The 24,041-nt window shown below is 60.0% G+C and overlaps 1 protein-coding gene across 1 annotated transcript in view; it reads left to right on the top strand.

Annotated features, from left to right (window-relative positions):
* LOC144731436 (superkiller complex protein 3-like) overlaps positions 1–24,041 on the top strand; it is a 36,462-nt gene that overhangs the window by 6,720 nt on the left and 5,701 nt on the right. Inside the window, 35 exon segments of the mRNA XM_078612473.1 lie at positions 1,075–1,215; positions 1,419–1,520; positions 2,219–2,327; positions 2,495–2,635; positions 4,197–4,298; positions 5,681–5,811; positions 6,801–6,890; positions 7,527–7,650; positions 7,821–7,948; positions 8,435–8,521; positions 8,523–8,543; positions 8,545–8,616; positions 9,323–9,385; positions 9,387–9,448; positions 10,187–10,364; positions 10,484–10,565; positions 11,008–11,110; positions 11,506–11,700; positions 12,285–12,462; positions 12,814–12,892; positions 13,745–13,806; positions 14,736–14,792; positions 15,283–15,351; positions 16,340–16,414; positions 17,339–17,501; positions 18,693–18,786; positions 20,234–20,311; positions 21,402–21,526; positions 22,135–22,258; positions 22,504–22,666; positions 22,668–22,771; positions 23,034–23,058; positions 23,061–23,108; positions 23,559–23,612; positions 23,863–23,956. Of these exon segments, the coding sequence (XP_078468599.1) occupies positions 1,075–1,215; positions 1,419–1,520; positions 2,219–2,327; positions 2,495–2,635; positions 4,197–4,298; positions 5,681–5,811; positions 6,801–6,890; positions 7,527–7,650; positions 7,821–7,948; positions 8,435–8,521; positions 8,523–8,543; positions 8,545–8,616; positions 9,323–9,385; positions 9,387–9,448; positions 10,187–10,364; positions 10,484–10,565; positions 11,008–11,110; positions 11,506–11,700; positions 12,285–12,462; positions 12,814–12,892; positions 13,745–13,806; positions 14,736–14,792; positions 15,283–15,351; positions 16,340–16,414; positions 17,339–17,501; positions 18,693–18,786; positions 20,234–20,311; positions 21,402–21,526; positions 22,135–22,258; positions 22,504–22,666; positions 22,668–22,771; positions 23,034–23,058; positions 23,061–23,108; positions 23,559–23,612; positions 23,863–23,956 (3,523 nt within the window).

Raw genomic sequence — 24,041 nt, 5'->3', positions numbered from 1 at the left:
CGTTTGGCGACTCTGCGATAGCGGCGATGCACGCGTGCCTAACGCGCGCAACGTTAACAACATCGGTGCGTCCGCGATAAAATTACAAATACATGAGAGGCGACGTTTTGGGCCAGGGGCCCTTTTTCATTTGCCCGTTGCGAGGGAGGGCCGTCATCCAAAACGTCGTCTGTCCACGGTTTTCCTTTTTACGGCCACGAACGCAGCGTTGTTGACGGACCCGTTGAGTTGATTGGAACGCAAGCGGACGGCAACCAAGAGGCCTTGTGGTCCCGCAGGAGACGGGAACCCCACCGCATTTCGTGCACGATGAGCCTGGAGATGGGAAGCCAGCGACAGGGAACACGATCTTCTTCCTCGTCGCCGCCGTGTCTCCCGTCCAACCTTTTATTGGTGTTTGCCCAATATTCTGCACTGGCCACTGCTTCTGGTGTTGGCGTTGCCAAATCTTGAGGAGTGCATTGCGGTGCTGCAGGGCATCTCAGGAGATGATCCATGTGCTTTGCTTCTCCTGACAAGCACACTGGGGAACGTCATGATAGCAGAGCAGATTGGTGCTTGCACGATCCGCTCCTTGATAACTCAACGAATTTGTAAATCGCTTCCAACGTTGGACCCGTGCCTCAACCACGCGAAGCGGGGGGAGCCGTCGAGGATGTTGACGTGCAGAGAGAGAGCGGAACGGGTAGAGAGGGAAAAGATAGAGAAGCAGCGGAGAAACGGGAGCAGAGGGCTCAGGAGAGGGAGGAGAGGGAGGAGGCTGCGCGAGAGCCTCGTCGCTGCTGCACGGCGGAGCGTCGGTTTTTCACGGGGTGGCGACAGGTGGAGGGGTTCAGAGTGAGGGTGGCCACACAGAAGTGACGTGATGTACGGGAGCCTGCAGCTGGTTTTGAGGCGTGGACACAACCTTACTGGAGTTGTCTTTCAGCTCGACTCCGTACTCCTCCGATTCCACATTTTTCCGTCGACTCTGCCGTGCCGGCCTTCATAGAGGCGCTGGCTCACGGCAATTGCCCCAACAGCCCGCTAACGGCTACGGGGGGGGTGGGGTTCTTCACCTGTGCGTGCGTGCAGGCCGTGCGAGCTTGGGCACGTCTCTACGAGTGGAAGCGCCGGCAGGACGGGGCCGACGGGGCGGAGCTGCGTGCGCTGTGGGGCCGCGCGACGTCCGCGTTGGCACGCGCCGACGCCGCCGGCCCGGCCGCCGACGGCGGGGTGAGGATCGGGTTGTCGGTCGGTGCCATTGCCGGTGACGGCGCCGTTGGTGGCCACGCCGCACCGCGCGGTACCGGGGGCCGGGCGCGGTGCTGGTCACCCACCTTCTTGTGTGCCGTGCCGGCTATAATAGGTGTTCGCGAACAGCACTTGACCCAAAAGTCTGTCAAGGCTATACGGGGGATCTTTGTCATTGTGTGCAGCTGGAGTGTGCATATGAGCGGCTGTTGGAGTTGGGTTCGGAGGACGTTGCTGGGCTGGAAGAGGAGAAGCTCCTGGTGAACTACATCACTTTCCTATCCAAGGTGACAGTGATGACGATGACGATGATGATGACGATGATGACGATGATGACGAGGATGACGACGATGATGACGATGATGATGACGATGATGATGACGACGATAATGACGATGATGACGACGATGATGATGACGACGATTATGATGACAAGGATCACGACGATGATGACGATGATGATTACGATGACGATGATGATGACGACGACGACGACAATTACGACGACGACGATGATGATGACAATGACGACGATGATAACGACGCCTCCTGGAACGCGACCGTGCCGTTCGACGGGTTGTGGCTCCGAGGGCCGCGATGACCCTCGGAGCTCCTAACCGCGCGTCGAGACACTCCACCAAACCCCATCGCTCTCTCGCTCCAGTGGGACGAGCTGCACACTCAATCCCGCAGTGCGTTTGTAACCCCTCAAACGTTCCGCGATTTTGAACGTCCACTTCAGACGTGTTAAACATGATCGGAACCGTGATCGCGAAGTGGCTTCTTTACTTGGGGCGCAGAGTGCCAAGCGTTGAGCGCGCCGGCCAAATAGCGCCGTGATGCTGCATTGGGGCAGACGAGGTGCGACTTGGTGTCGTGCCGTCCACCCGGCCCCTCGGGTGCCGTGCCGGCACTTGGCCCGACGGGCTTGTTGGAGGCTATACGGGGGATCTTTGTCTTTGTGCGTGGTCTTCGTGCGGTGCAGCGTGCCGGCGCCGAGGAGCGTCTGCGCGCCACCTGCGCCGCGGCCCTCACGAGGGACGGCGCCGGCCGGGCCCTGCTGGAGCGCGTCGCCACCGTCTACGTCGGCGCCGGTAACCGCGCCGCCGCACCGCCACCGCATCACCACCGCCATTGCAGAAACGTGAATGACGCACGACGTCGACGCTCTACGCGCGACGATTTCACGACTTGAGTTTGCGTGACGGGTGAAAACTGGCGTGTGCGTGCGTGTGTGCGTGTGTGTGTGTGCGTGCCGCAGGTGACGCGAGTGAAGCGGCCGTGCGCTGCTACGAGCGCCTGCGAGCCGTGGAGCCGCGGAGCGCCGCCGCGCGCGTCGGGCTGGCGCTCGGGGAGCTGCGCGAGCGTCGACTCGGGGACGCCCGGGAGGCGCTGCGCAAAGGTGAGGGGCGACGCCACCGCCGCACAGCCACGCACAGCCACCCACGCACAGCCACCCACGCACAGCCACCCACACACGCACAGCACCCACGCACAGCCACCCACGCACAGCCACCCACACACGCACAGCACCCATGCACAGCCACGCACAGGCACGCACCCACGCACGCACCCACGCACGCACCCACGCACGCACACTGTGGGGGTTACACACTTTGTGTGCCACTGATGATAGCCGTGGCCCCGCAATTGAATTTCAGATGGCCAGTTTTGTAGCAGTGCGCTGGACAATGCAGTACACGAACGTGCGTACGCACGCACTCACAAAGACAAAGATCCCCCGTGCAGCCTGTTGAGGAAAGTGCTGTTAGCGAATAGCACCTATTAAGGCTGACACGGCACTCGAGGATGCGAGTGGCCAGAACCACGCCTGGCCGCCTTTGTCTCCCCAATGCTGATGTTTACACGCCACAATCAGGTACTCATTTAAGGCTGAGTCGACCTCAGAGAGGCCCGGGACCATTTTAAATATTTGTCACCGTTATTGGTCATGAGCGATTATCGAACTCGGGTCGCTGGGTTCGTAGCGCAGCACTCACCATTATGCCACTGCACCCCCACAGCCCATCAACCGCTCACACACACACAGCCCCACACACACACACAGCCCCACACACACACAGCCTCATACACACACACACACACACCTCACACACACACACAGCCCCACACACACACACAGCCCCACACACACACACAGCCCCACACACACACACAGCCCCACACACACACAGCCTCACACACACACAGCCTCATACACACACACACACACACACACCTCACACACACACACAGCCCCACACACACACACAGCCCCACACACACACACACACACCTCACACACACACACAGCCCCACACACACACAGCCTCACACACACACAGCCTCATACACACACACACACACCTCACACACACACACAGCCCCACACACACACACAGCCTCACACACACACAGCCTCATACACACACACACACCTCACACACACACACAGCCCCACACACACACACAGCCTCACACACACACACAATAATTGCATCACTCCCTGTGGAGCTTCAAGTAGACTGTTGTGTCCACGTAAATCCGACCAAGGCAGATTTAAAATTGCCGCTCGCGGAATCCCGATCCGTGGTGTAGGCGGGGGTAGCAGCGTCCCTGCGCAGTCTTCGTGCTGTGGCAGCAGGAAGCGCCGTCACCCAGCGCTCGACTCGTTGAGAGGAGCCTGCAGTCCAGGGAGTGGACATCGCGAGGAGGAGGAGGAGGACGAGGAGGAGTGGAGGCGTGAGAGCAGTTTGCCGAGCTAGACGGGCGCCAGACCCCTCAAAGTCGCCTCGTAGGGTTAAGGAACCTAATTCGTTTTTTTATCGACTCGGAAATTCCACCGGCAGCCAGCGCCAAGATGCCACGTGCGGTGTAACGTGCTCGCACCTCGTAGATCTGGTCAGGAGTCGCCAGCCTATTGACGGTGTTCACGTTACCGCCGCCGCCGCTTGTGCCGTCAGTGAGCGCCGAGGAGCCGGGCTTCCTGCCGGCGTGGCGCCACCTGTCGGACGTGCTCCTGCGCACCCACGACCGCCACGGCGCCGCCGCCGCCACGGAGCACGGTGAGGATGCTCGCCGCCTCGCCGATCGGCCACCGCCACCCGCCACCCGCTCGCTCGCTCTGTCACCCCACCCCCACCTCCCCGCTCTGTCGGAGCGGTGCACGTGGACTCGCCGCTGTACGCCGAATGACCGTTGTTGTCGGATTCCTCGCGGTGATTGTGCTGTTGTCTTGGATCGTCGCGTAGCTATCGTGTCAGTTGTGTTCACGGTGGCTAGCAGATGTTAACTACCTCGCCTGGTATGCAGGAGGGAGTGGGTTCGATCCCGACCCTGACGCCTACTGCTGTATATTTGTAGTTTGCGTGTCTTTTTCTCCGTGGTCCCGTGAGTTTTTCTCTGGGTTCACATTTAGAATCAACATCACGCGTTCAGAGTAGTTGGCTGCTATACATTTCCACGTGATAATAAGCCACTGCGTTTAGCTATCATTTGTGGCCAGGTCGCTTCTTAAAAAGAGCTGTACAGCTCAGTGGGCCTTACCTGGTAAAATAAAAATAAAAAAAAGTAGTCGACTCGGCACATCAACGAGCGTTTGTATAGCGCTGCTGCTGGCGCTGCTGCCAGTGCCAGTGTTGCCGGATCCTGACGCCGGTTTGCCGTGACGTGGGCCGGACATCGCGGCGAGCGACACGCGGCGCATCCGACAGACCCTCGCGCTCGCTCGCCGCTCACGCACGTGACTCGGCCGCCTTTGAACTTCGGCTGAACGGAGTCGTGCCATTGAAAGGCCAGAAGCTGCCTCCTCCACCTCCTCTCCGGTCTCCCACGCACCTCCCACCCACCCCCCCACCCCAGTGCCCTCGTGACCTCTGTCCGTAGCCCCAACCTCCCTCCCACCCCGCCCACTCCAGTGACCTCGTGACCTCTGTCCCTAGCCCGCTGTGATGGGGCCGAGCGTCGGCGCTCCGTGACCTCTGTCCCCTCGTGCCGTGTGGGTTTTCTCGGGGCACTCCGGTTGTTACCTACCACGTGAAACTCGTTCGTTTTGAATGTTTGGACAAACATCCCAATGCAGCAACATCCTTTCGGGGTCTCCTGCGCTCCCACGCTGTGCTCTCCCCTTGCCTTCGCCAACCCCGCGATGCCCAGCGTGGTGAAGTATGGTCAAATACCATCCCACTCACACGTTGTGAGGAGGCGCTTATCATCCGGCAGTTTGTTGGCAGAAGGGCTGTGTGTGTACACATGCGTACCGCCCAATGTGACCGGTATCGGCCAAAATATCAAAATGCTGAAATAAACCACCTGAAAATGGTTGGGATCACACGCAGGAGGAGCAGCAACAGCAACGTCGCCCCGCTACAGCGACAGATTGGCAGGACCCTCCTGCGCAAACAAACGCAACAACGATAATGACAATGGCAATGATTGTCATCCGCAGCGCTGCAGCTGCTGACGAAGCAGGAGGCGGGTTTGGTCGCGAGCGGAGCGCAGCGGAGGGCGCTGCTCCGGGTCCGGGCGGAGGCGCTGACGGCGAGCCGCCCGGGGGAGGCGGCGGCCATCTTCGCGGAGGTGCACGGACGCCCGCGTGCATTTTGCTCCGAGTCGACCTCGGGGAGACCCGCCGAGGGTCACCGGGATTGCGGGGCGTTACCGAGCGTCGCACACCGGAAACCTAGCTGTGTTTGAATCTAGATCGGAAGTTTTCGTGACTGCAATGATCCATACTTTGTCTGGTTTTTTCGGTAAAGTCACGTAGGTATAAAATAAAATATAAAATAAATAAAATAAAAAATCACGACGTTTCGGAAGCAACACAAGCATCCGTCATCAGGTGGGAACACCACAGCAGCAAGAAACTTGCTGCTGTGGGCAAAAGAGTTGCTTGTGACAAGAGATTATATAAGATGAGAGGGGGGGGAGGAGCCAGGGAGGAGAGATGGAGAGGGTGTTTGCTCCGACGAAGGGCCACGGCGTTGCCGAGGGCTGCGTCGAGGTGTTTGTTACGTGGGCCGGTGGTGGCCATATCCGTGGCTCGTGGCCAATACGTACGGCTCGGTTTGAAAGAGGAGAAACCTGCCCCGGGGCGCTCGCCCCTCGCAGCGGAGCCGGACACGAGCTCTTGCGGGGCGCTCCCCCGCAAGGTTCTGAATTCACAACACCTATACGGCCAACCGGCGCGAGATATCCGGCCGTGTGAGCACCCCACCTGACCTTGGATGCTGCAATCCGATGCACGATGCCGCAGTACAATGCACGATGCTGCAGTACGATGCACGATGCTGCAGTACGATGCACGATGCTGCAGGAGGATGCGTAATCCTGCAGTCCGATGCACGATCGATGTGTGTTGGGCCGATGTGTGGTTGTGTTGTTGTGTTGATGTGTGGTTGTGTGGTTGTATAGATGTGTGGTTGTGTTGATGTGTGGTTGTGTTGTTGTGTGGTTGTGTTGATGTGTGGTTGTGTTGTTGTGTAGATGTGGGGTTGTGTGGTTGTGTTGATGTGTGGTTGTGTTGTTGTGTCGTTGTTTGTTTGTGTGACCATCCCTTCGTGCCACAGCTTCTGGTCGAGGCTGCTGCGGACGTGGACCTCAGGGTGGGGCTGGCGGACGCCCTCCTGAAGGGCAAGCGGCTCCCGGAGGCGCGGCAGGTGGGTGACTACTCGTGCACGTACGTTGAACTTCTTTCGCACCGTACGTAGCCAGCCGTGCTCATCGGAGGTGCGGAGGCTAGCGGTCAGGCGGTGCGAGGCACCCTCGTCCCGCAGGTGGGTGACTGGCGGGTGTCCCGCAGGCGAGACCACACGCGGCGGCGGCGTTGCCCCCTGCTGGGAGACTGTCTGTGGCTGTGAAACACAGCGGCGGCGCTTTCCCACCCCCCCCTCCACCCCCGCGTGACGAGGACGAGGACGACAGCGCCAACTCCACACACGTACTCACTCGCGCGAACGTTCGTGTCGGAAGTTTAGTCGAACCTTAATGGATGGGCACCCTGTGTGTGCGTGTGCTCGTGGGGGGCGGTGGCCCGGTGGTTATCGCGTTGCGCTCCGGACCCGGCGAATGGGGTTTAATCTCCAGCCACGGCGATTATCTCAACCGGTCCTGGGCCCGTCCGATGTCGACTCGGCCTCAAATGAGTACCTTGTGCGGTGTTTAAACACCGCTACCGGGGAGACAAAGGCGCTGGCCACCTGCCCCCTCGTGTGCCGTGCCAACCTTCGTAGGTGCTCGCTTACAGCACTTGCCCTAGACGGGGGACATTTGTCTTTGTGTGTGCGCGGCTCCAGGTTGTCGAGGAGCTGCAGGCGTCGAACGCGGACTCCGTCGCCGTGCTGGCGCTGCACGGCCGCCTCGCCCTGGAGGAGGGCGACCTGGCGCTCGCCGAGAGCCGGTGAGAGCCCATGCTGTGCGGTGTCTACTGGGGAGACAAAGGCGGTCGGGCGTGGTGTTGGTCACCCGCCCCCTCGTGCGCCCGGCCGGCACTTGGTAGGTGCAGCTCGCTAACGGCACTCGCCCCAGCAGTCTGTTAAAGGCTCCACGGCGGGTTTGGGGCGTCTTTGTGTTTGTGTGTGGGGGGGCAGCTCGGGGGGCGGCGCTCGCGATGGAGCCGGAGAACGGGCGGCTGCAGCTGCAGCTCGGGCTGGTGCTGTGGGAGGGCGGCGGGGAGGGCCGCACAGACAAGAGCAAGGCGTGCGCCCACTTCCTCAAGGTGACCGACCGCTCCTCCCCCCCCGCTATTCATTCCCGCTGCTCTCTTCCTCCCCGCTCCTCACCCCCTTCCCCCGACTTGTTTATTAACTTATTTGCGGTTGTTTTTCTAGATTTAACAGATTTTTGTGTGTAGTTTGTTGTCCTTCCCTCGCATCTCCGATGAGCACGGTTGGCCACGTACGGTGCGAAAGAAGTTCAACGTACTGTACATACCTACCTCGTGTTGATGGGTGGTTGTCGTGGAGATGGGTGGTTATCGTGGAGATCGGTGGTTATCGTGTTGATGGGTGGTTGTCGTGTTGATGGGTGGTTGTCGTGGAGATGAGTGGTTATCTTCACGATGGATGTTTGTCGTGGCGACGGCTGTCCTGGAGATGTGTGCGGCTGTCCCCGACGTTGGACGGACGTCGTGGAGATTGCGTGGTTACCATTCCGTTGGACGGCGGGCGGTCGTCGTGACGACGTGCGGTTGCGGTGGCGACAGGCGGCGCGGTGCGACCCGTTCCTGGGCGACGCGTTCCTGCACCTGGGCCTCTTCTACCGCGACGTGGCGGGGGACCTGGGCCGCGCCCCGCGGCTGCTTCCGCCGCGCGCATCGAGCTGAGCCCCGCGGAGCCGCAGGCCGGGGCCGGCGCCGTGGACTGCAGCGTCACGCTGGGTGACGAGGTGCGTGCATGTGCGAGTGCGTGCGTGTGCGGAGTGCGTGCGTTTGTGTGTGCGTGTACCGTACGTGGGTGCATGTGTGTACGTGCGCGAGTGAGTATGTGTGTGTGAATGAGTGTGTACACACTTAAGTATATGTGTGTTTGAGCATTCGTGTGTGTGTGCGTAAACAACATTAATTGTTATACTCTCCTATGCTCCCATGCTTTTTCTCTCTGGCCTGAACAACCCGTATTGATCAACGTGGTGACCGTACAGTCCAATCACCCCGGCTCCACGACCCGCGAGGCGTCGTGAGGCTCTTACCCAGAATTGGATTGCCAGGGGGACGTGCGTGCTCTCCCACACGTGCGTGTGTTCGTAACATTTCTGCCTTCACAATAGATGCAAATTAAAACCTCGATGATCATTTAGCAGCGTCGATCGGCCACTTCAGAGGAACCACGACAGCACCACAACAACATCACGTGAACAAAATAAACCGGCCCACTAACGCAATATTAAATCGGTCATTGTCACAGCAGCTCCCGCCGCTTGACCAAATCGCCCAGAATGCACCGGATTCTCAGCCGCGTCTGGGAAGTCGAGCCGCGCCGGGCCTGGTGGCTGGCGAGCGTGCGTGCGTGCGAGCTTGCGTGTGAGCTTACGTGCGTGGGTAAGCGTGGAGCCGTTGACTCCTCCGCCGCCGCTGCTCTTTCCCCCTTCTCAGGACGCGGCTCTGCAGATCCTCACGGCCGTCACGGAGCAAGCGGTGGCCGGCTCGGCGCAGTGGTGCCTGGCTGCGGCTCGGACTCTACCACCTGAGGCGGCGCGACCACCCCCGCGCCATCACCTGGTACGGTCCGCCCACCCCGCACCACCGCCCCCCCCCACAGCCCTACCCCCTCCCGCCACCCCCCCGCCCCCGCCGCTCCCGCCACGGCTTTGCTCGTCTTGAATCAGCACTGCTGAAATCATGCACTCCCAGAAGGCCGTGACCCTGATGGGTGTGCGTGACCCTGATGGGTTGTGTAAAATAATAATATTTAATTATTATTTTTGTGTAGCGACGGATACTTTAAGGTGACGGTATTGTCTGCCTATTTATTTTGCTATTTATATTATTCGTGCACACTAATGATTAGTTTGCTGCATGCGAATAAGAGGTCACATTTAATGGTTCTCGGAAGTAGTTCTGTGACATTTGCTTCAGCGGGTCACAGAACTACGAGCGTCCGTAGCAGTGGCACAACAGGCAGTTCAAAGGTAACAACGGGGTGTCGATTGTCAATGTCACGGAGTGGAGAAATGAGACTCGTCTGGCTCTCTGGCTGCCACTTGCTGCCGAGGCCTCCCTCACCGCTTCGTGATGCCCCGTCGCCCGTCACGGTTGTGGCGGTTCACGGGAACGTGCATGTGATGTGCGTGCCGTACCATCGCCGCGTCGCGCTACGCCGTCTGTCACGGTGTCGTGACGCGTGGCACTGTGCGGCGCCACGCAGCATGCTTCTCCGCCACAACGTACCCTGACGTGCCCTGACTGTCCTACGTGGCGTTGCGCCGCACTACGTCGCGCCGTGCTCTCCCCGCGCAGCCTGCAGTCGGCGCTGCGGGCGGAGCCGCGCGACGCCGTCAGCTGGGAGTGTCTGGGCGAGGCCTACCTGGCACGCGGCGCCTACACCGCCGCCGGCAAGGCCTTCGCACGCTCCGCCGAGCTGGCGCCGGGCCCGCAGTCCACCTACAGCCGCTACCAGACGGCCGCCATCAGACAGGTGGGAGCGCGGGGTCGGGCGTGCCGTGCGTAGCCGGGGAACTCGAGGTGCTCGTTGTGACACGTTGTGGCCATAATGCATTGTGATGCGTTGTGGTGTCATGTGACCGTTGCGTGCAGTCTCTGGGCTCGCACGCCGAGGCCGCCCGGCTCTACCAGCAGCTGCTGTGCGACGACCCCACGCACGTGCCGGCCCTGAAGGGTGTGTGTGTGTGTGTGCGTGTGTGTGTGCGCGCGTGTGGGGGGCGAGAGTGCAACTGTCAGCATGCTGCGGTACGAAACCGGAGACCCGAGTTCGAATCTGCTCACGGCCTCCTCTAAGTCGTGTCAGCCTCAAATGGGTCCCTGGTGCGGTGTGTAAACATTGTCATTCAGAAGACAAAGGCGGCCGGGCGTGGTGCTGGCCACCCACCTTCCCTCGTGTGCTGTGCCACCTTCATAGGTGCTTGCTAACAGCACTTGCCCCAGCGGTCTGTTAAAGGCTATATGGGGAATATTTGCCTTTGCTTGTGTATTGTGGGCACCGGTTGAACGGTGGTCTAAACGCGCCGCGCTGCGAGCCTGTTAACCCGAGTTCTCGTGACGATTTGCTCTCGTGACGAATGTGCCGGGTAATACATAATTGGCGACCCTGCCGCGGCCAGGTCTGGCCGAGAGCCACGTGGCGTTGGCACGCGCCTCGCTCGCCGATCACCTGGACGGCCGCGCGGTGTCGCACGCTCAGGAGGCCCTCGCCGCCCTCGCCAGGTGACCCCCCCCCCCACCCCAACCACCACCGGCACCGCCATCATCGCCATCGTCGTTCACAATGTCTTCAGCCTCATTACGATCGCGCAGTCCATCTCGAGACTCTATAACGCACGCAGTTGTCGACTCGAGGCGTGGGAAGGCCGCCAGAACTGGCGTAGAACAATGGCCCAAGCTCTTTGGCCCTAAGTTGGGATGTTTATCCAACTCCATCAATGAGTGTTCATACATCAGCAGCAACATCGGAGTCATCACACGCATCATCATCATCACGCATCGTCACCTGACGCATCATCACCACCCTCTTTGTCCCCCGCCCAAACACTCCCCCCCCCCTTCCCCCTCTCCCATCTTCCTCTCCCACCACCCCCCCCACCCTCTCCGCTCGCGTGCAGCGCCGTGGTGCTGCGCCCCGACTTCTCGTGCCTGTGGAAGCTCGTGGGAGACGCGTGCACGGCGCTGCACCACCTGCACCCCTCGAGCGTGTCCCTGGGAGTCCCCGCGATCCTCCTGGGCCCCGGCGACGGGGGCCTCCCGGCCGGCACGACCGCCACCGTCGGCAAGCGGGCGGCGCTGGAGCTGGGAGCCAGGTACCGCACCGCCGCGTGAGCCCCGCTCCTCCTGCTCTGTGCCGCACCGTGGGCTGTGCCACCCCCGGTGCCAGCACGCGAGCCGTGTGAGCGCGCGTGTGAGTGTGAGCACCCGTGTGAGCACGGGTGTGAGCGCCCGTGTGAGTGTGCGTGTGAGCGTGCGTGTGAGCACGGGTGTGAGTGCCCGTATGAGCGTGTGTGTGAGCGTGCGTGTCAGCACCCGTGTGAGCGCCCGTGTGAGCCTGGCATCCGCACGCAGCTCACGGCAGAACTCTCCGCAGCAGCAGCAGCATCACCAGGTCCCCCGCTGAGCTTCTGAGATCTGATTGAGAATCGGAAAGTCTCAACGCGTTTGTCACTAACGCATCTGCGGTCTTAAAGGAAATCTATCGTTTCGGGCAATAGCGTGCTGTGCAGAACAGCGTGGTCTGCAGAAGGGCCGCAACAGCATTATTGACAAACGTGATGAGTGTTTTTTCAGGACTAAGTTCAGTTTTCTAAAAGCGCCCCAGCCTGCTGTCGTCCACCTTACCGTTTCATCACCTTGAACTTTGACTCTTGTCGCCCCCCCCGCCCCCGTCCAGGTGCTATGGCCGCGCCCTGCGCCTGCTGCCCGGCTGCTCGGGCCCTTGGCACGACCTGGGCGTCAACTACTACCGCCAGGCCCAGCACCTCCGCCAGGAGGCGGCGCGGAGCCCCAGCACAGAGCTCGCCCAGGAGACCGCCGGTGCGGCCATGGAGGTGCTCGACAAGGCCTTGCAGGTGCCCGCCCGCTGTGGTGAATGCGGCGTCGCTCTTGCCTGGAGGGGCCGCCGTTGCGTCCTTGCGATGTGACCCTCCACCTGCTCCCATTCCGACCCCTGATCCATTCGAATTCCTCACCGCCCGCCTGTAGGCCCTCCATGTACTCGCTTCAGCCAACCTCTCATCTCACTCTACTTCCCTCCACGCACTCTACTACCTCTCCCGCCTCATCTCCCTTTACTCCTCCCCGGCTCCAGCGCCACTGCACCCTTAGTAGGCGCTCGCTGACAGCACTCGCCCCGCCAGCGGGCCGGTTCGAGGCTCGGCGTGTCCGTGTGTCCGTGCTCCCCCCCCCCCCCCCCCCCGCAGAGCCTGAAGAAGGCGGTGATGCTGGACAGCTCCAATCACCGGCACTGGAGCGCGCTCGGCGTGGTGGCGGCCAGCGAAGGTCCGTGCAGGGTGGGGGGGGGGGGGGCACCGGTTTTTATTTTTCGGATGAAAGCTCCGTCAACTGAAACATCCCTTTAAGGACGGAACGTCTCGTTTGGTACCTGACCAGGGTGTCAAGTGGCACGCGGCAAACATGCAATGACGCATGTACGTGCAACAAACTAAACACGAAAAGCAGATCTAAAGAAATTACTTTTCAATCTAAAATGAGTTTTCAATCTAAACGCTCAACAATGACAGCCGCCATTCGGCACCATGTGGTGTTGATGTCACCACAGCGCTTGTGCCGAAGGCTCGCTGACAAGAGGTCACGGGACAGATTCAGGTGTTATGGGTTAACTGACTGTGATGACTGGCAGATGCACACACAAAAACCAACACGCACATCAACTAACACACACGTAAACTGCGCTTATGCAACAAACATCGCTCCCAGTTAAAACGTAGAGGTGAGAACACACGTAATTAATTGGTGCATTCCGTCAGTTGAAGTGTTGCCAGAGTGAGTTTTAATGAGACACCTCGAGGTTCGACAGCGTTGTTCAGTGAGGCTGGGAAATCGTTCCGTGCTGAAGCCGCTCGGCGTGCCGGATCGAGCGTTGCTCCCTGGCGGGTTTTTATTACTCGTGCGGGGGACGGTTTTAGCTGTTGTGATTTGGGCGCCCGAGAGCAAGGTGACGACCGATGGGCTAAAACGATCGTCGGTCGAGTCGAGCGAGGGGGTTAATCGCCGGCGGCTCAACCCGCCGGGCCAGCCGGCGGCACCCGGCTCCGACGGCGGGGCCAGCCGGCCAGCCGGTGGCGATGGCGCGAACGTGCTCAGCTCGGCCTTTGTGAACGTCGCCCGCAGGTGTGAGGAACGAGGCCCTGGCCCAGCACGCCTTCATCAAGTCCATCCAGGCCGAGCAGAACGTACGTCGCTCGGCCCTCACGTTCCCAGTCCCGGCTCGCCCTTAACCTGAGCCGGAGCTGACCACTGATATCCTTCACCAAGGCCATCATAACCATCAAAACCATTATAACCTGCAAAACCATTATAACCATCAAAACCATTATAACCTTCAAAACCATTATAACCTTCATAACCTTCAAACCCATCGGAACCATCAAAGCCACAACCATCAAATCCATATCCCTCATAACCTTCAAACCCATCATAACCATCATAACCATCAAACCATCAAAACCATCATAGCCATCGTGACACGTTGCAATCACTCTGCTTCCTTGGCTCAAGCTGACAATAGTTTTTGTCAGCCCTCCGTCACAAGACCCTGAGCCTCTGTGTGCCCCTGTGTCTCGTTCTGCACGGCCCTTGCCAAGCCCGGGGTTTCCTTGAGCTCACAGTCGACCGGACTTCCAGAAAAGCAAATGGCCGTGCTCGTGTTTTTAGACGATAACCTCCTCGGTTGGATTTCCCTGGAGGGCCACGGGTTCCTCGGCACGAGTGAGCGCCGACATCGACGCGGGTCGTCGCCACCGCTTGCCCTTTGAACCCTGACTTTTTACCGCGCACGCACGTGTATATGTGAGGAGCGGTGGCGCAGCGGTTAGCACGCTGCGCTATGAACCCGGCGACCCAAGGTCGATTCCTGCTCGCCACCAACAACTAGTGGCGAATATTTGAACCAGTCCTGGGCTCCCCCTATGTTGATTCGGCCTTAAATGGTGCGACGTGTAAAACATCAGCGCTGGGGAGACAAATGCGGCCTGACGTGGTGCTGGCCACCCACTCCCTCTTGGTCCGTGCCGGCCTTGATAGGTGCTCGCTAACAGCACTTACCCAACAGTCTGTTAAAGGCTACACGGGGTGGGGGGGGGGTTCATCTTTGTCTTTGTAGAACGTGGTGGCGTGGACTCACCTGGGTGCCCTGTACCTGGGCAAAGGCAGCATGGAGGTACGGTTCACGGCGAGGCCACGCTCACTACTACTCCCCTCCACACACTCTCCTACCTCTCCCCTCCCATCTCACTCTACTCCCCTCCACGCACTCTCCTACCTCTCCCCTCCCATCTCACTCTACTCCCCTCCACGCACTCTCCTACCTCTCCCCTTTCATCTCACTCTACTCCCCTCCACGCACTCTCCTACCTCTCCCCTCTCATTTCACTCTACTCCCCTCCACGCACTCTCCTACCTCTCCCTCTCATCTCACTTTACTCCCCTCCACACACTCTCCTACCTCTCCCCTCTCATCTCACTCCACTCCCCTCCACGCACTCTCCTACCTCTCCCCTCTCATTTCACTCTACTCCCCTCCACGCACTCTCCTACCTCTCCCTCTCATCTCACTCTACTCCCCTCCACGCACTCTCCTACCTCTCCTTCTCATCTCACTCTACTTGTGTGTGAGTTTCCCCGTTGCTGTGTCCCCCCCCCCCCCGCAGCTGGCCCACGAGGCGTTCAAGGTGGCGCAGTCTCTGGAGCCGTCCTACGTCGCGTCCTGGATCGGCCAGGTGAGCGGAGCGCGGGGTGGGGGTGTGGGGGGGGGGGTAATGAGCCGTGCCAACGTCGCCGCCCCCCTCCGCCGCCCCTGCTGCAACCTAAACAACAACAACAATATTTTAACGTGGAGGCTGTTGCAGCCGCTCGTGGTCCGAGTTTGGTTTTCCGTGCTGAGCAGTCCTCCTCTCGAAGCTTGCACCGCGCACCACTGCGGGGCGTCTTTGGGCGCGGTCAGTAGTGCGTCATGGTCGGGGGGGTCGGCGGCAGCCTGCGGCTCCGAAGCCGTCTCGTATTCACATGGCATTGTGGCTCTTGAAATACTGAGTTTATCACAGAATTATAAAGAAATGGCTTTTGTTCATTTGGTTGCCGACGCCTGGCAATGATGATAACAAGAATCGCGATAACAATTCACGGCGCTCTTGTCAGTCCCACCGCGCACTGCTGGCTCAGCGGGAGGGCAAGCGGCTCGCAATCCGAAGGTCAGAGAGGTCAAATCCTGCTTGGGGGTTGGCTCGTCCCATCAGCTCGATCTCCGGAGTCGATAAAAATAGCACCACTTTGTGGGGTATTCCGAAGCCGGTTGTCCTTGAGCTAGACTTGCCCGCCGTCACGTGAACGTGGAATTTCCGCCACTGGCTCTGCGGGGCTGTTGACGGGAGTTGGGCAGCGATGCCGCGACGTGGCTCCCGCGAGCGGCAGGATCTCCCCGTCGACTCTCCTTGTTTTTGTCCTTCCACTGCCATCTCACGACCACCCCCACGCCGCGTCGATCGTGGGGTTGTTTGACCGTACTTCACCACGCGAGATCAGCCCGGTTTGGTGCGGGCGGAGGGCCCAGCAGCGCGCGGTTTGCGTGAATCGTGGCGAATCGGCGCGTGCGTCGCGAGCGCCGTGCTTCGGCGGCGTGCGTCGCGAGCGCGGGCCCCCGGTCGTGATGGAGAAGCTGTGACGCCACTCGCGCCACTCCCTACAAACCGCCGCCGTCTTCCCCGGCAGGCCCTCATCGCCGAGACGATCGGCAGCGACGAGGCCATGGACCTCTTCAGGCACACGACGGAGCTGGGCATGCACGTACGTAGCGCAGCACGGCGCGCACATGCACACACAGAACCCCCGTAGCGCAGCACGGCACGCACACGCACACACAGAACCCCGTGTACAGGAACACCTCGCACCTTCGTCTGGTTAGGGACCAGAGCGTGGACGAATGTCTAAAGCAGAGCCGTTATTTAGCCTTGCTCATTGTTTGATTATGTCAAGTTTTTCTTGAAAATTGAGAACCTTATGGGTTCTTTTAGCTTTACTATCAACACACTTAGGACCCATTATGAATATATTAAAGCACAAAAATAAGTATTTTACAGTAATCACAAAAATTAGCACAGTATGAATACTGTACTAAGAACTATGAACACTGTAGTATTATACTGTTATAACAAACATAATTATTAATTGTTTACAGTATAATCACAGAAATAAGAACAGTATTAATATTATATGACTAAACACAAATATAAGAGATGCTCACTGAACGACTTCTATTCAAAGACTGAACGAAAAAGACGGCGCGTGGCGCCAACGCCGTGGAAGGTTTGGGATGACATCGGACGAAAGAGGAGAGCCGCGTGGACGGGGTTTGAAATGTGGTGATAGTTGAGAACGACCGAAAGAGCGAAGCGGCGAAAGTCAAGTGGACGAGAGTCGAGGTATCGCTGCATCAAAGCAGGCGGCCCGAGTTCGATTTCTGCTCACAGCCACCAACACCAGTGATGATTATCTGAACCGGGCCTGGGCCTCCCCTAGGTGGACTCAGCTTTAAACGAGTACCTGATGCGGCACGTGTAAATAAAAGCACTGGGGAGACAAAGGCGGCCGGGCGTGCGTGGCGCTGACCGCCACCTCGTGTACCCTGCCGGCCTTCACAGGCGCCATCCGCTTGCCCGACAGTCTTGTTGAAGGCTGCGCGGGCGACCTTTGTCTGTGCGGTGGCGCCAGGTGGAGGGAGCGCTGGGCTACGTGCACTGGGTGTGCACCACGCTGCACCAGCAGCAGCCCGGCCGCGGCGGCGCCGCCACCGCCCCCGCCCCCGCCGTGCCGTACAGCGTGGAGCGCATGGGAGCGGTGCCCAGCGCGCACCTGGCTGCCTGCAAGTACATCGGTACGGGGGGCGGGGGGCGAGGGGCAGGGGGGGGCGGCGGTGCGGCGTCACGTGACCCGTGCTTGCAGTGCGATGGGAACACGACAGAAACAACAACAACAATAATGAAACTCTTCGTGCCCTCTGCTTAACCTGGACAGCCTCACCGAGTGTCGACGCAACCCGACGGTTGTGTCAGTCCGCCTGTAACGGGGCGGCGGTGGGGGAGGGGGGGGGGCGCCTGCGATTACGCGGCCCGGTGCGGCCCTCGCTCGATGTACGGAACGGACGAGTTGCTATAATTTATTTTATTTTATTAATAAATAATAATACTCCAAAAATTCGCAGGAAACCAGTATAGTGTGAAAAGTGTCACGCAAACCCATCCCTGTCAACCCCTCATCAGTGCCCTACCTTATTAGAGACCAACTCAGACCTTATTGGTCACCCCGTACTCTTATACATCTCAACGTTCATCCTACAAAGTCCCATCACAAGGGAGAAACACACACAAATAGACAAACATCTTTTGTCCGTATTGAAACGGCTGTTCTACCCCGTATGGACCTGAAAACTTCATTTCCCCCGTGTAAGAATACGGGGTAAACCGTAAGGGTTGAAAGGCGTGCAAACCAACGAAGTAGCAGCAGTGTGAAGTACACACTCCGACAAACGACGCCGTGCATTTTTTTATCTATTCCCCGAAAAATGTTTTTTTTATTTCGAGATTTTTTTACCTAAAGTATATCGAATTAGTTCCCCTAATTTATAAGTTAACGTTCTGGCGAAATTCTGTACAATGAGCTTCTGTTCAACGAGGTCGGACTGCGCGAGTGGCACTGTCGTGCGAGGTTCCATGTCCGCGTTGGGCGTTTCCCCGATTGGAGAGCGTCAACTTTGGAGGTGCAAACCAGAGCTGACAAAAACAACACTTTGCACATTTGTAGAAGGCCAGATGGCGTGGCCAGCCAAGGGAGAAGGGGGGTCGACTTCTCACTGTGAACAACCCCGTGTCTCTTCCCCCCCACCCCCCCCATGCCCCCCCTACCCCCCATGCCCCCCCCCCATGCCCCCACCCCCCCCATGCCCCCCTACCCCCCATGCCCCCACCCTCCCCATGCCCCCCTACCCCCCATGCCCCCCCACCCCCCCCATGCCCCCCACCCCCCATGCCCCCCTACCCCCCCATGGCCCCCCCGCCCCCCCCATCAGAGAGGCATCCGGAGGACGCGGTGGCGCTCACCATGCTGGGGCTGCTCAGCGAGCACCTGGACCTGCACAGGCAGGCGGTGGACGCCTACCACAGGTACCCGCCCCTCTACCCCCCCTACCACAGGTACCCGCCCCTCTACCCCCCTACCACAGGTACCCGCTCCTCTACCCCCCTACCACAGGTACCCACCCCTCTACCCCCCTACCACAGGTACCCCGCCCCTCTACCCCCGTACCACAGGTACCCCGCCCCCTCTACCCCCCTACCACAGGTACCCGCTCCTCTACCCCCCCTACCACAGGTACCCACCCCTCTACCCCCCTACCACAGGTACCCGCCCCTCTACCCCCGTACCACAGGTACCCCGCCCCTCTACCCCCCTACCACCCCGACCTGCCTCTACCCCCCTACCTGCCTCTACCCCCCTACCATAGGTACCCGCCCCTCTAACCCCCTACCACCCCCGACCTGCCTCTACCCCCCTACCTGCCTCTACCCCCCCTACCACAGGTACCCCCGCCCCTCTACCCTCCTACCACAGGTACCCCCGCCCCTCTACCCCCCCTACCACAGGTACCCGCCCCTCTACCCCCCCCTACCACAGGTACCCCGCCCCTCTACCCCCCTACCACAGGTACCCACCCCTCTAACCCCCTACCACCCCGACCTGCCTCTACCCCCCTACCTGCCTCTACCCCCCTACCATAGGTACCCCGCCTCTCTACCCCCCCTACCACCCCTACCTACCTCTACCCCCCCTACCACAGGTACCCGCCCCTCTACCCCCCCTACCACAGGTACCCGCCCCTCTACCCCCCTACCTGCCTCTACCCCTCTACCATAGGTACCCGCCCCTCTACCCCCACTACCACCCCCGACCTGCCTCTACCCCCCCTACCACACTGACCTGCCTCTACCCCCCTACCACACTGACCTGCCTCTACCCCCCCTACCACCCCTCCCCTGCCTCTACCCCCCTACCACACCAATTGAATCATTGGGGTTTATTAGTCATAAATCGGCCTTTTGCGACATCCCACTGCCACTGTGTAGCATATTATTACGTGCCAGGGACTCTATGAGATGATAGGACAATAGTCCATAATTGGCAATAAGTAACGGCAAAGCGGTGATAAGTGACTCGCAGAATTGTGCGCAGTTGCGTATACAGTCCACGACTTCCCTGAAGGCAAACACCTTCAGCGAGCGCGATGCCGATCACACAACGCGGTTCGAATTCGACCCTCGATCGATGGCTGCGCCATCGCCGCACACACGTCGAATAAAAAGCAGGGGACAAGTCCTTACTTATTCAATGGCTCTGCCATTGAGTGGGCGGCCCGCATTCGGCAGGTCTCGAGTTAACATCCCGTTTGGCAGAGGGGGTTGACTTAACCCATCTTCTTTACCTCTGGGGTCAATAAAATTAGTACCAATTTGTGAGGAAGATCAACAGCGGTTGTCCTATGGATAGACTGGCACCTACCCCAACGGTCTGTTACGGCTACACGGGAGATCTTTGTCTTTGTTTTGTCTGCAGGGCTCTGGAGGTCATTAGGTCATCGGGTGAGCAGGAGAAGCTGAACTGGGCTCTGAGAAACTACGGCCGTGCCCTGCAGTGAGTGGGGGCTCCCGCCCCCCCCCCCTCCCCCCGTGGACTCGCGCCCATGGTCACGTCACGACGTCCAGACGGGAGCGAGACGGTCGTGGGAGGGATGCCGGTGATGGCCGCGCTGGCAGCGGCGACTGGGGGCGGTGTGGGCCGACGGGAGAGTTCACGGAGCGCCGGCCGGAAGGCGGCAACCGCCCCGTAAAGGACGTGCCCCCCCCCCCTCCCGCCGTCGGAGACGGAGTGACGGGATGAGCTCGTGCGCAGCAGCAGCCGGGGGGGGGTGTTGCGGGATGTTGTGGGATGTTGTGGGATGTTGTGGGATGTTGTGGAATGTTGTGGGATGTTGTGCGCGATGGGGGGGGAGCGGTGGCGCGGCGGTTTGCGAGCTGTGCCCTCGCACCCGGCGAGAACCGAGTTCGATTCCCGCTCACGGTCAATATAAAAACTAAGAAACGTCGCCTATTATAGATTTAAGAAAATTATTTTCTCTTTATGGCAATAATACAGTTAAGATGTTCAAACACCAAATAGGCAGCGATATTATAAGGCACCAAATCAACATCAACCACACATGCTCGTGGTAAAGCATGCAGACAAACATGCTTCGAAAATGTACGCATCGTCCTTGGAACTGATTGGCCTCCTTCCCGTGGCCTGGTCTCACCGGTGCTCGACCAGAGAATGCCAGAAGGCGAACAGCACGAAGATGATGCCAACGCACGAATGGCTCGGGTTGAAGCAGGAAGGTTAAAGCCCTTTCTCCTTCTGTGTTACCATGTCAATATACGTGCAATAAGGGTCCCGGAGATAAAACTGCTTCATCGGTCAGGTTATGTCCGAACCGGTCCTGGGCCTCCCATAAGTCGACTCGGCCTCAAGTGACTTCCTGGTGCGTAAACATCACAACCGGGGAGACGAGGGCAGCCGGGCGCGTGGTGCCGGCGACGCCGCCGCCCCCGCGTGCGCCTTGCTCGCTTATTCGGCGCTTGCCCGAGCAACCCGTTGAAGGTCTACGTGGGGTCCCTCTGTGTGTGTGTGTGTGTGCGTGCGTGCGTGTGTGTGTGCGTGCGTGTGTGTGTGTGCGTGCGTGCCGCAGCGCCGCGGGACGCTACGGCGAGGCGGCCGCCACGTTCAGGGCGGTGTCCCCGGCGCACTTCGACGACGCCGCGGGGCTCGCACTGGCGCTCTTCAAGCTGGGCAAGCTGGAGGAGAGCATCGCCGGTAACGCCGATAGCGCCGATAGAGGTGATAGATGTGATGATACAGGTGATGATAGAGGTGATGAAAGAGGTGATGATAGAGGTGATGATAGAGGTGATGATAGAGGTGATGAAAGAGGTGATACAGGTGATGATAGAGGGTGATGATAGAGGTGATAGATGTGATGATAGAGGTGATGATACAGGTGATGATAGAGGTGATAGATGTGATGATAGAGGTGATGATACAGGTGATAAATATAGGGATGAAGGTGATAGAGGCGATAGAGGTGATCGAGGCGATGCGTTTCCATGGTGAGGAGGAGCGCGGCGAGCAGTGCTACCCCAAGCCTGGCCCTGCTGGTCGACTTGCGTCTGCAGCGAGCCGTCATTACTCGCTAGCCCCGTTGTTCCGAGCCAGTGACGGGATGACATGCGACGCGTGACAGTGCGACGCGTGACAGTGTGACGCGTGACAGTGTGACGCGTGACTGTGTGACGCGTGACGGTGTGACGCGTGACGGTGTGACGCGTGACGGTGTGACGCGTGACTGTGTGACGCGTGACAGTGCGACGCGTGACAGTGCGACACGTGACGGTGCGACGCGTGACGGTGTGTCGCCCGTGCAGCGTACGAGCGAGCTCTGGCCGCCGCGGCTTCCGACGCCGACCGCTCGCTGGTGCTCACGGCGCTCGCGGCCGTGGAGTTCCGGCGCGGCCGCCACGACGCCGCCAAGACGCTGCTCTTCCGCTGGTGAGCACGGGAGCCGTCTGTCTCTCTCTGTCGGTTTATCTGTCCGTCCGCTTGTCTGTTCGTCCGTCTCTGTACATTTATCAAATCTGTCTTGCTGGCTGGCTAAATCTATATGCGTGAATCTGTTAATCCATCTTCTACATTCCCTTCTCTCCTCCCTCGCCTACTTCTCCACTCTCTCTCTCTCCCCTCCTCCTCCTCCCCTTTCACTCTGTCCCCCTCCGCCCGGACCGTGCCGCCCGCAGTTCCCTGTCCAAGGAGCCGTGCGAGGAGGGCCTGCTGGCGCTCTGCGCCCTGGGCCTGGCGCTGGGCGACCCCACGCTGTCGGCGGCCGCCCTCTCGGAGCTCGCCAAGCCGCGGGTGTCGGCGGGTCGCGGCGGGGTCGCGCGGGGGGCACGCGGGGGGCGGGGGGGCGGCGCGCGCCTCCCGCGTGTCGCTGCTCACGGTCGCCCTGCTGGCGCTGCGGGGCGACGGCGTCGCCGTGCAGCGCCAGGCCTCCAAGGCCGTGCACAGGTAGCCACCCGAGCCACCACCGCCATCCCCACCCCTGCTGCCGCCCCCACTGCTGTCCCTACCTCCGCAACGCATCTTCTGCCTCCCTCGTCCCACCGATGACCTCTCATTTTACTCCAAGGTGGCTGGGCCTCGTGGTGTTGGCCACCCACCCCCTCGTGTGCCGTTCCGGCCTTCATAGGTGCTCGCTAACAGGACTTGCCCCAACAGTCTGTTAAGGCTATATGGGGGATGTTTGTCTTTGTGTGCGCGCGGATCGCAGGAACCCGGGCGACGCGTCGCTCTGGGGAGTTTCCTGGCTCGGGTGGTGCCCCAGTTCACCCCAAACAAAGCCAAGGTGGGGTCGCCACCACCACTGTATCAGCAGCACCACCACTACCCGCCACCAACTACCACCACCACCACGATCACCAACACTCCCACCATTACCACCACCACCGGCCGTGCTCTCGGGAGTGGGACCGGAATCGGAACGAATGAGCGGCGGAGGAGGGAGATGGAGAGGAGGAGGAGAGGTTGGAAAGGGGAGGAGGAGACAGAGGGGATGGCGGGTGAGGTCAAGCAGTTTGGGAAGAGTCGTGATCAGGGACGATTCATGGGACCCGGGCTCCGTGACGCAGCGCTCCGACCAAGAGACAGCACCGCCAAATGCGTACATACGCACGTACGTGTATGTACATGCATACGTACGCATACGTGTGTACGTACACATAGGTGCACGCATACGTACACGTGTGCGTGGATACCCTAATGTTTGCCAAACGTCCTCACTCCCCGTGCTCCGCAGGGAGGAGCCACGGCCGCCCAGGTGGCAACCATTTTGGACTTCTCCGTCGCCAAGGTAACCACGTGACCTCGTGACCCCTCGCGATCCCACGCCGCCCTTTGCTACCATTCGACGGTAATGACGTGTCGTCCCCCGTGCGTGTGTGCGTGATGACGTGCCGTCAAGCGTGTGCTTGCGTCATGACGTCCCGCGTGTGTGTGTGTGATGACACGCCATCCTGCGTGTGCGTGCGTGATGACGGTGCCGCGTGCGTGTGTGTGTGTGCGTGCGTGTGTGTGTGTGCGTGCGTGCGTGTGTGTTGCAGCGGGCGCCCCGCTACCACGCTGTCAATCTACTGGCGGGGGGCTCCGGCCTGCGGGGGCTCAAGGCCTCGCAGCGGGCCGTGCACCTCTACCCAGGTGAGCGGCGCCCCCACCTCCCCGGTTAGTCCCGGTGACCCGTAGAGGTAAAGGCGCGGCCCCGCGGTAACTTGCCCGCAACGCT

The sequence above is a fragment of the Lampetra planeri genome, chromosome 39, assembly GCF_965212315.1.
Source record: "Lampetra planeri chromosome 39, kcLamPlan1.2.h2, whole genome shotgun sequence".
In the NCBI taxonomy this organism is placed as follows: Eukaryota; Metazoa; Chordata; class Hyperoartia; order Petromyzontiformes; family Petromyzontidae; genus Lampetra; species Lampetra planeri.
This window is presented reverse-complemented; position numbering and strand designations above follow the sequence as displayed.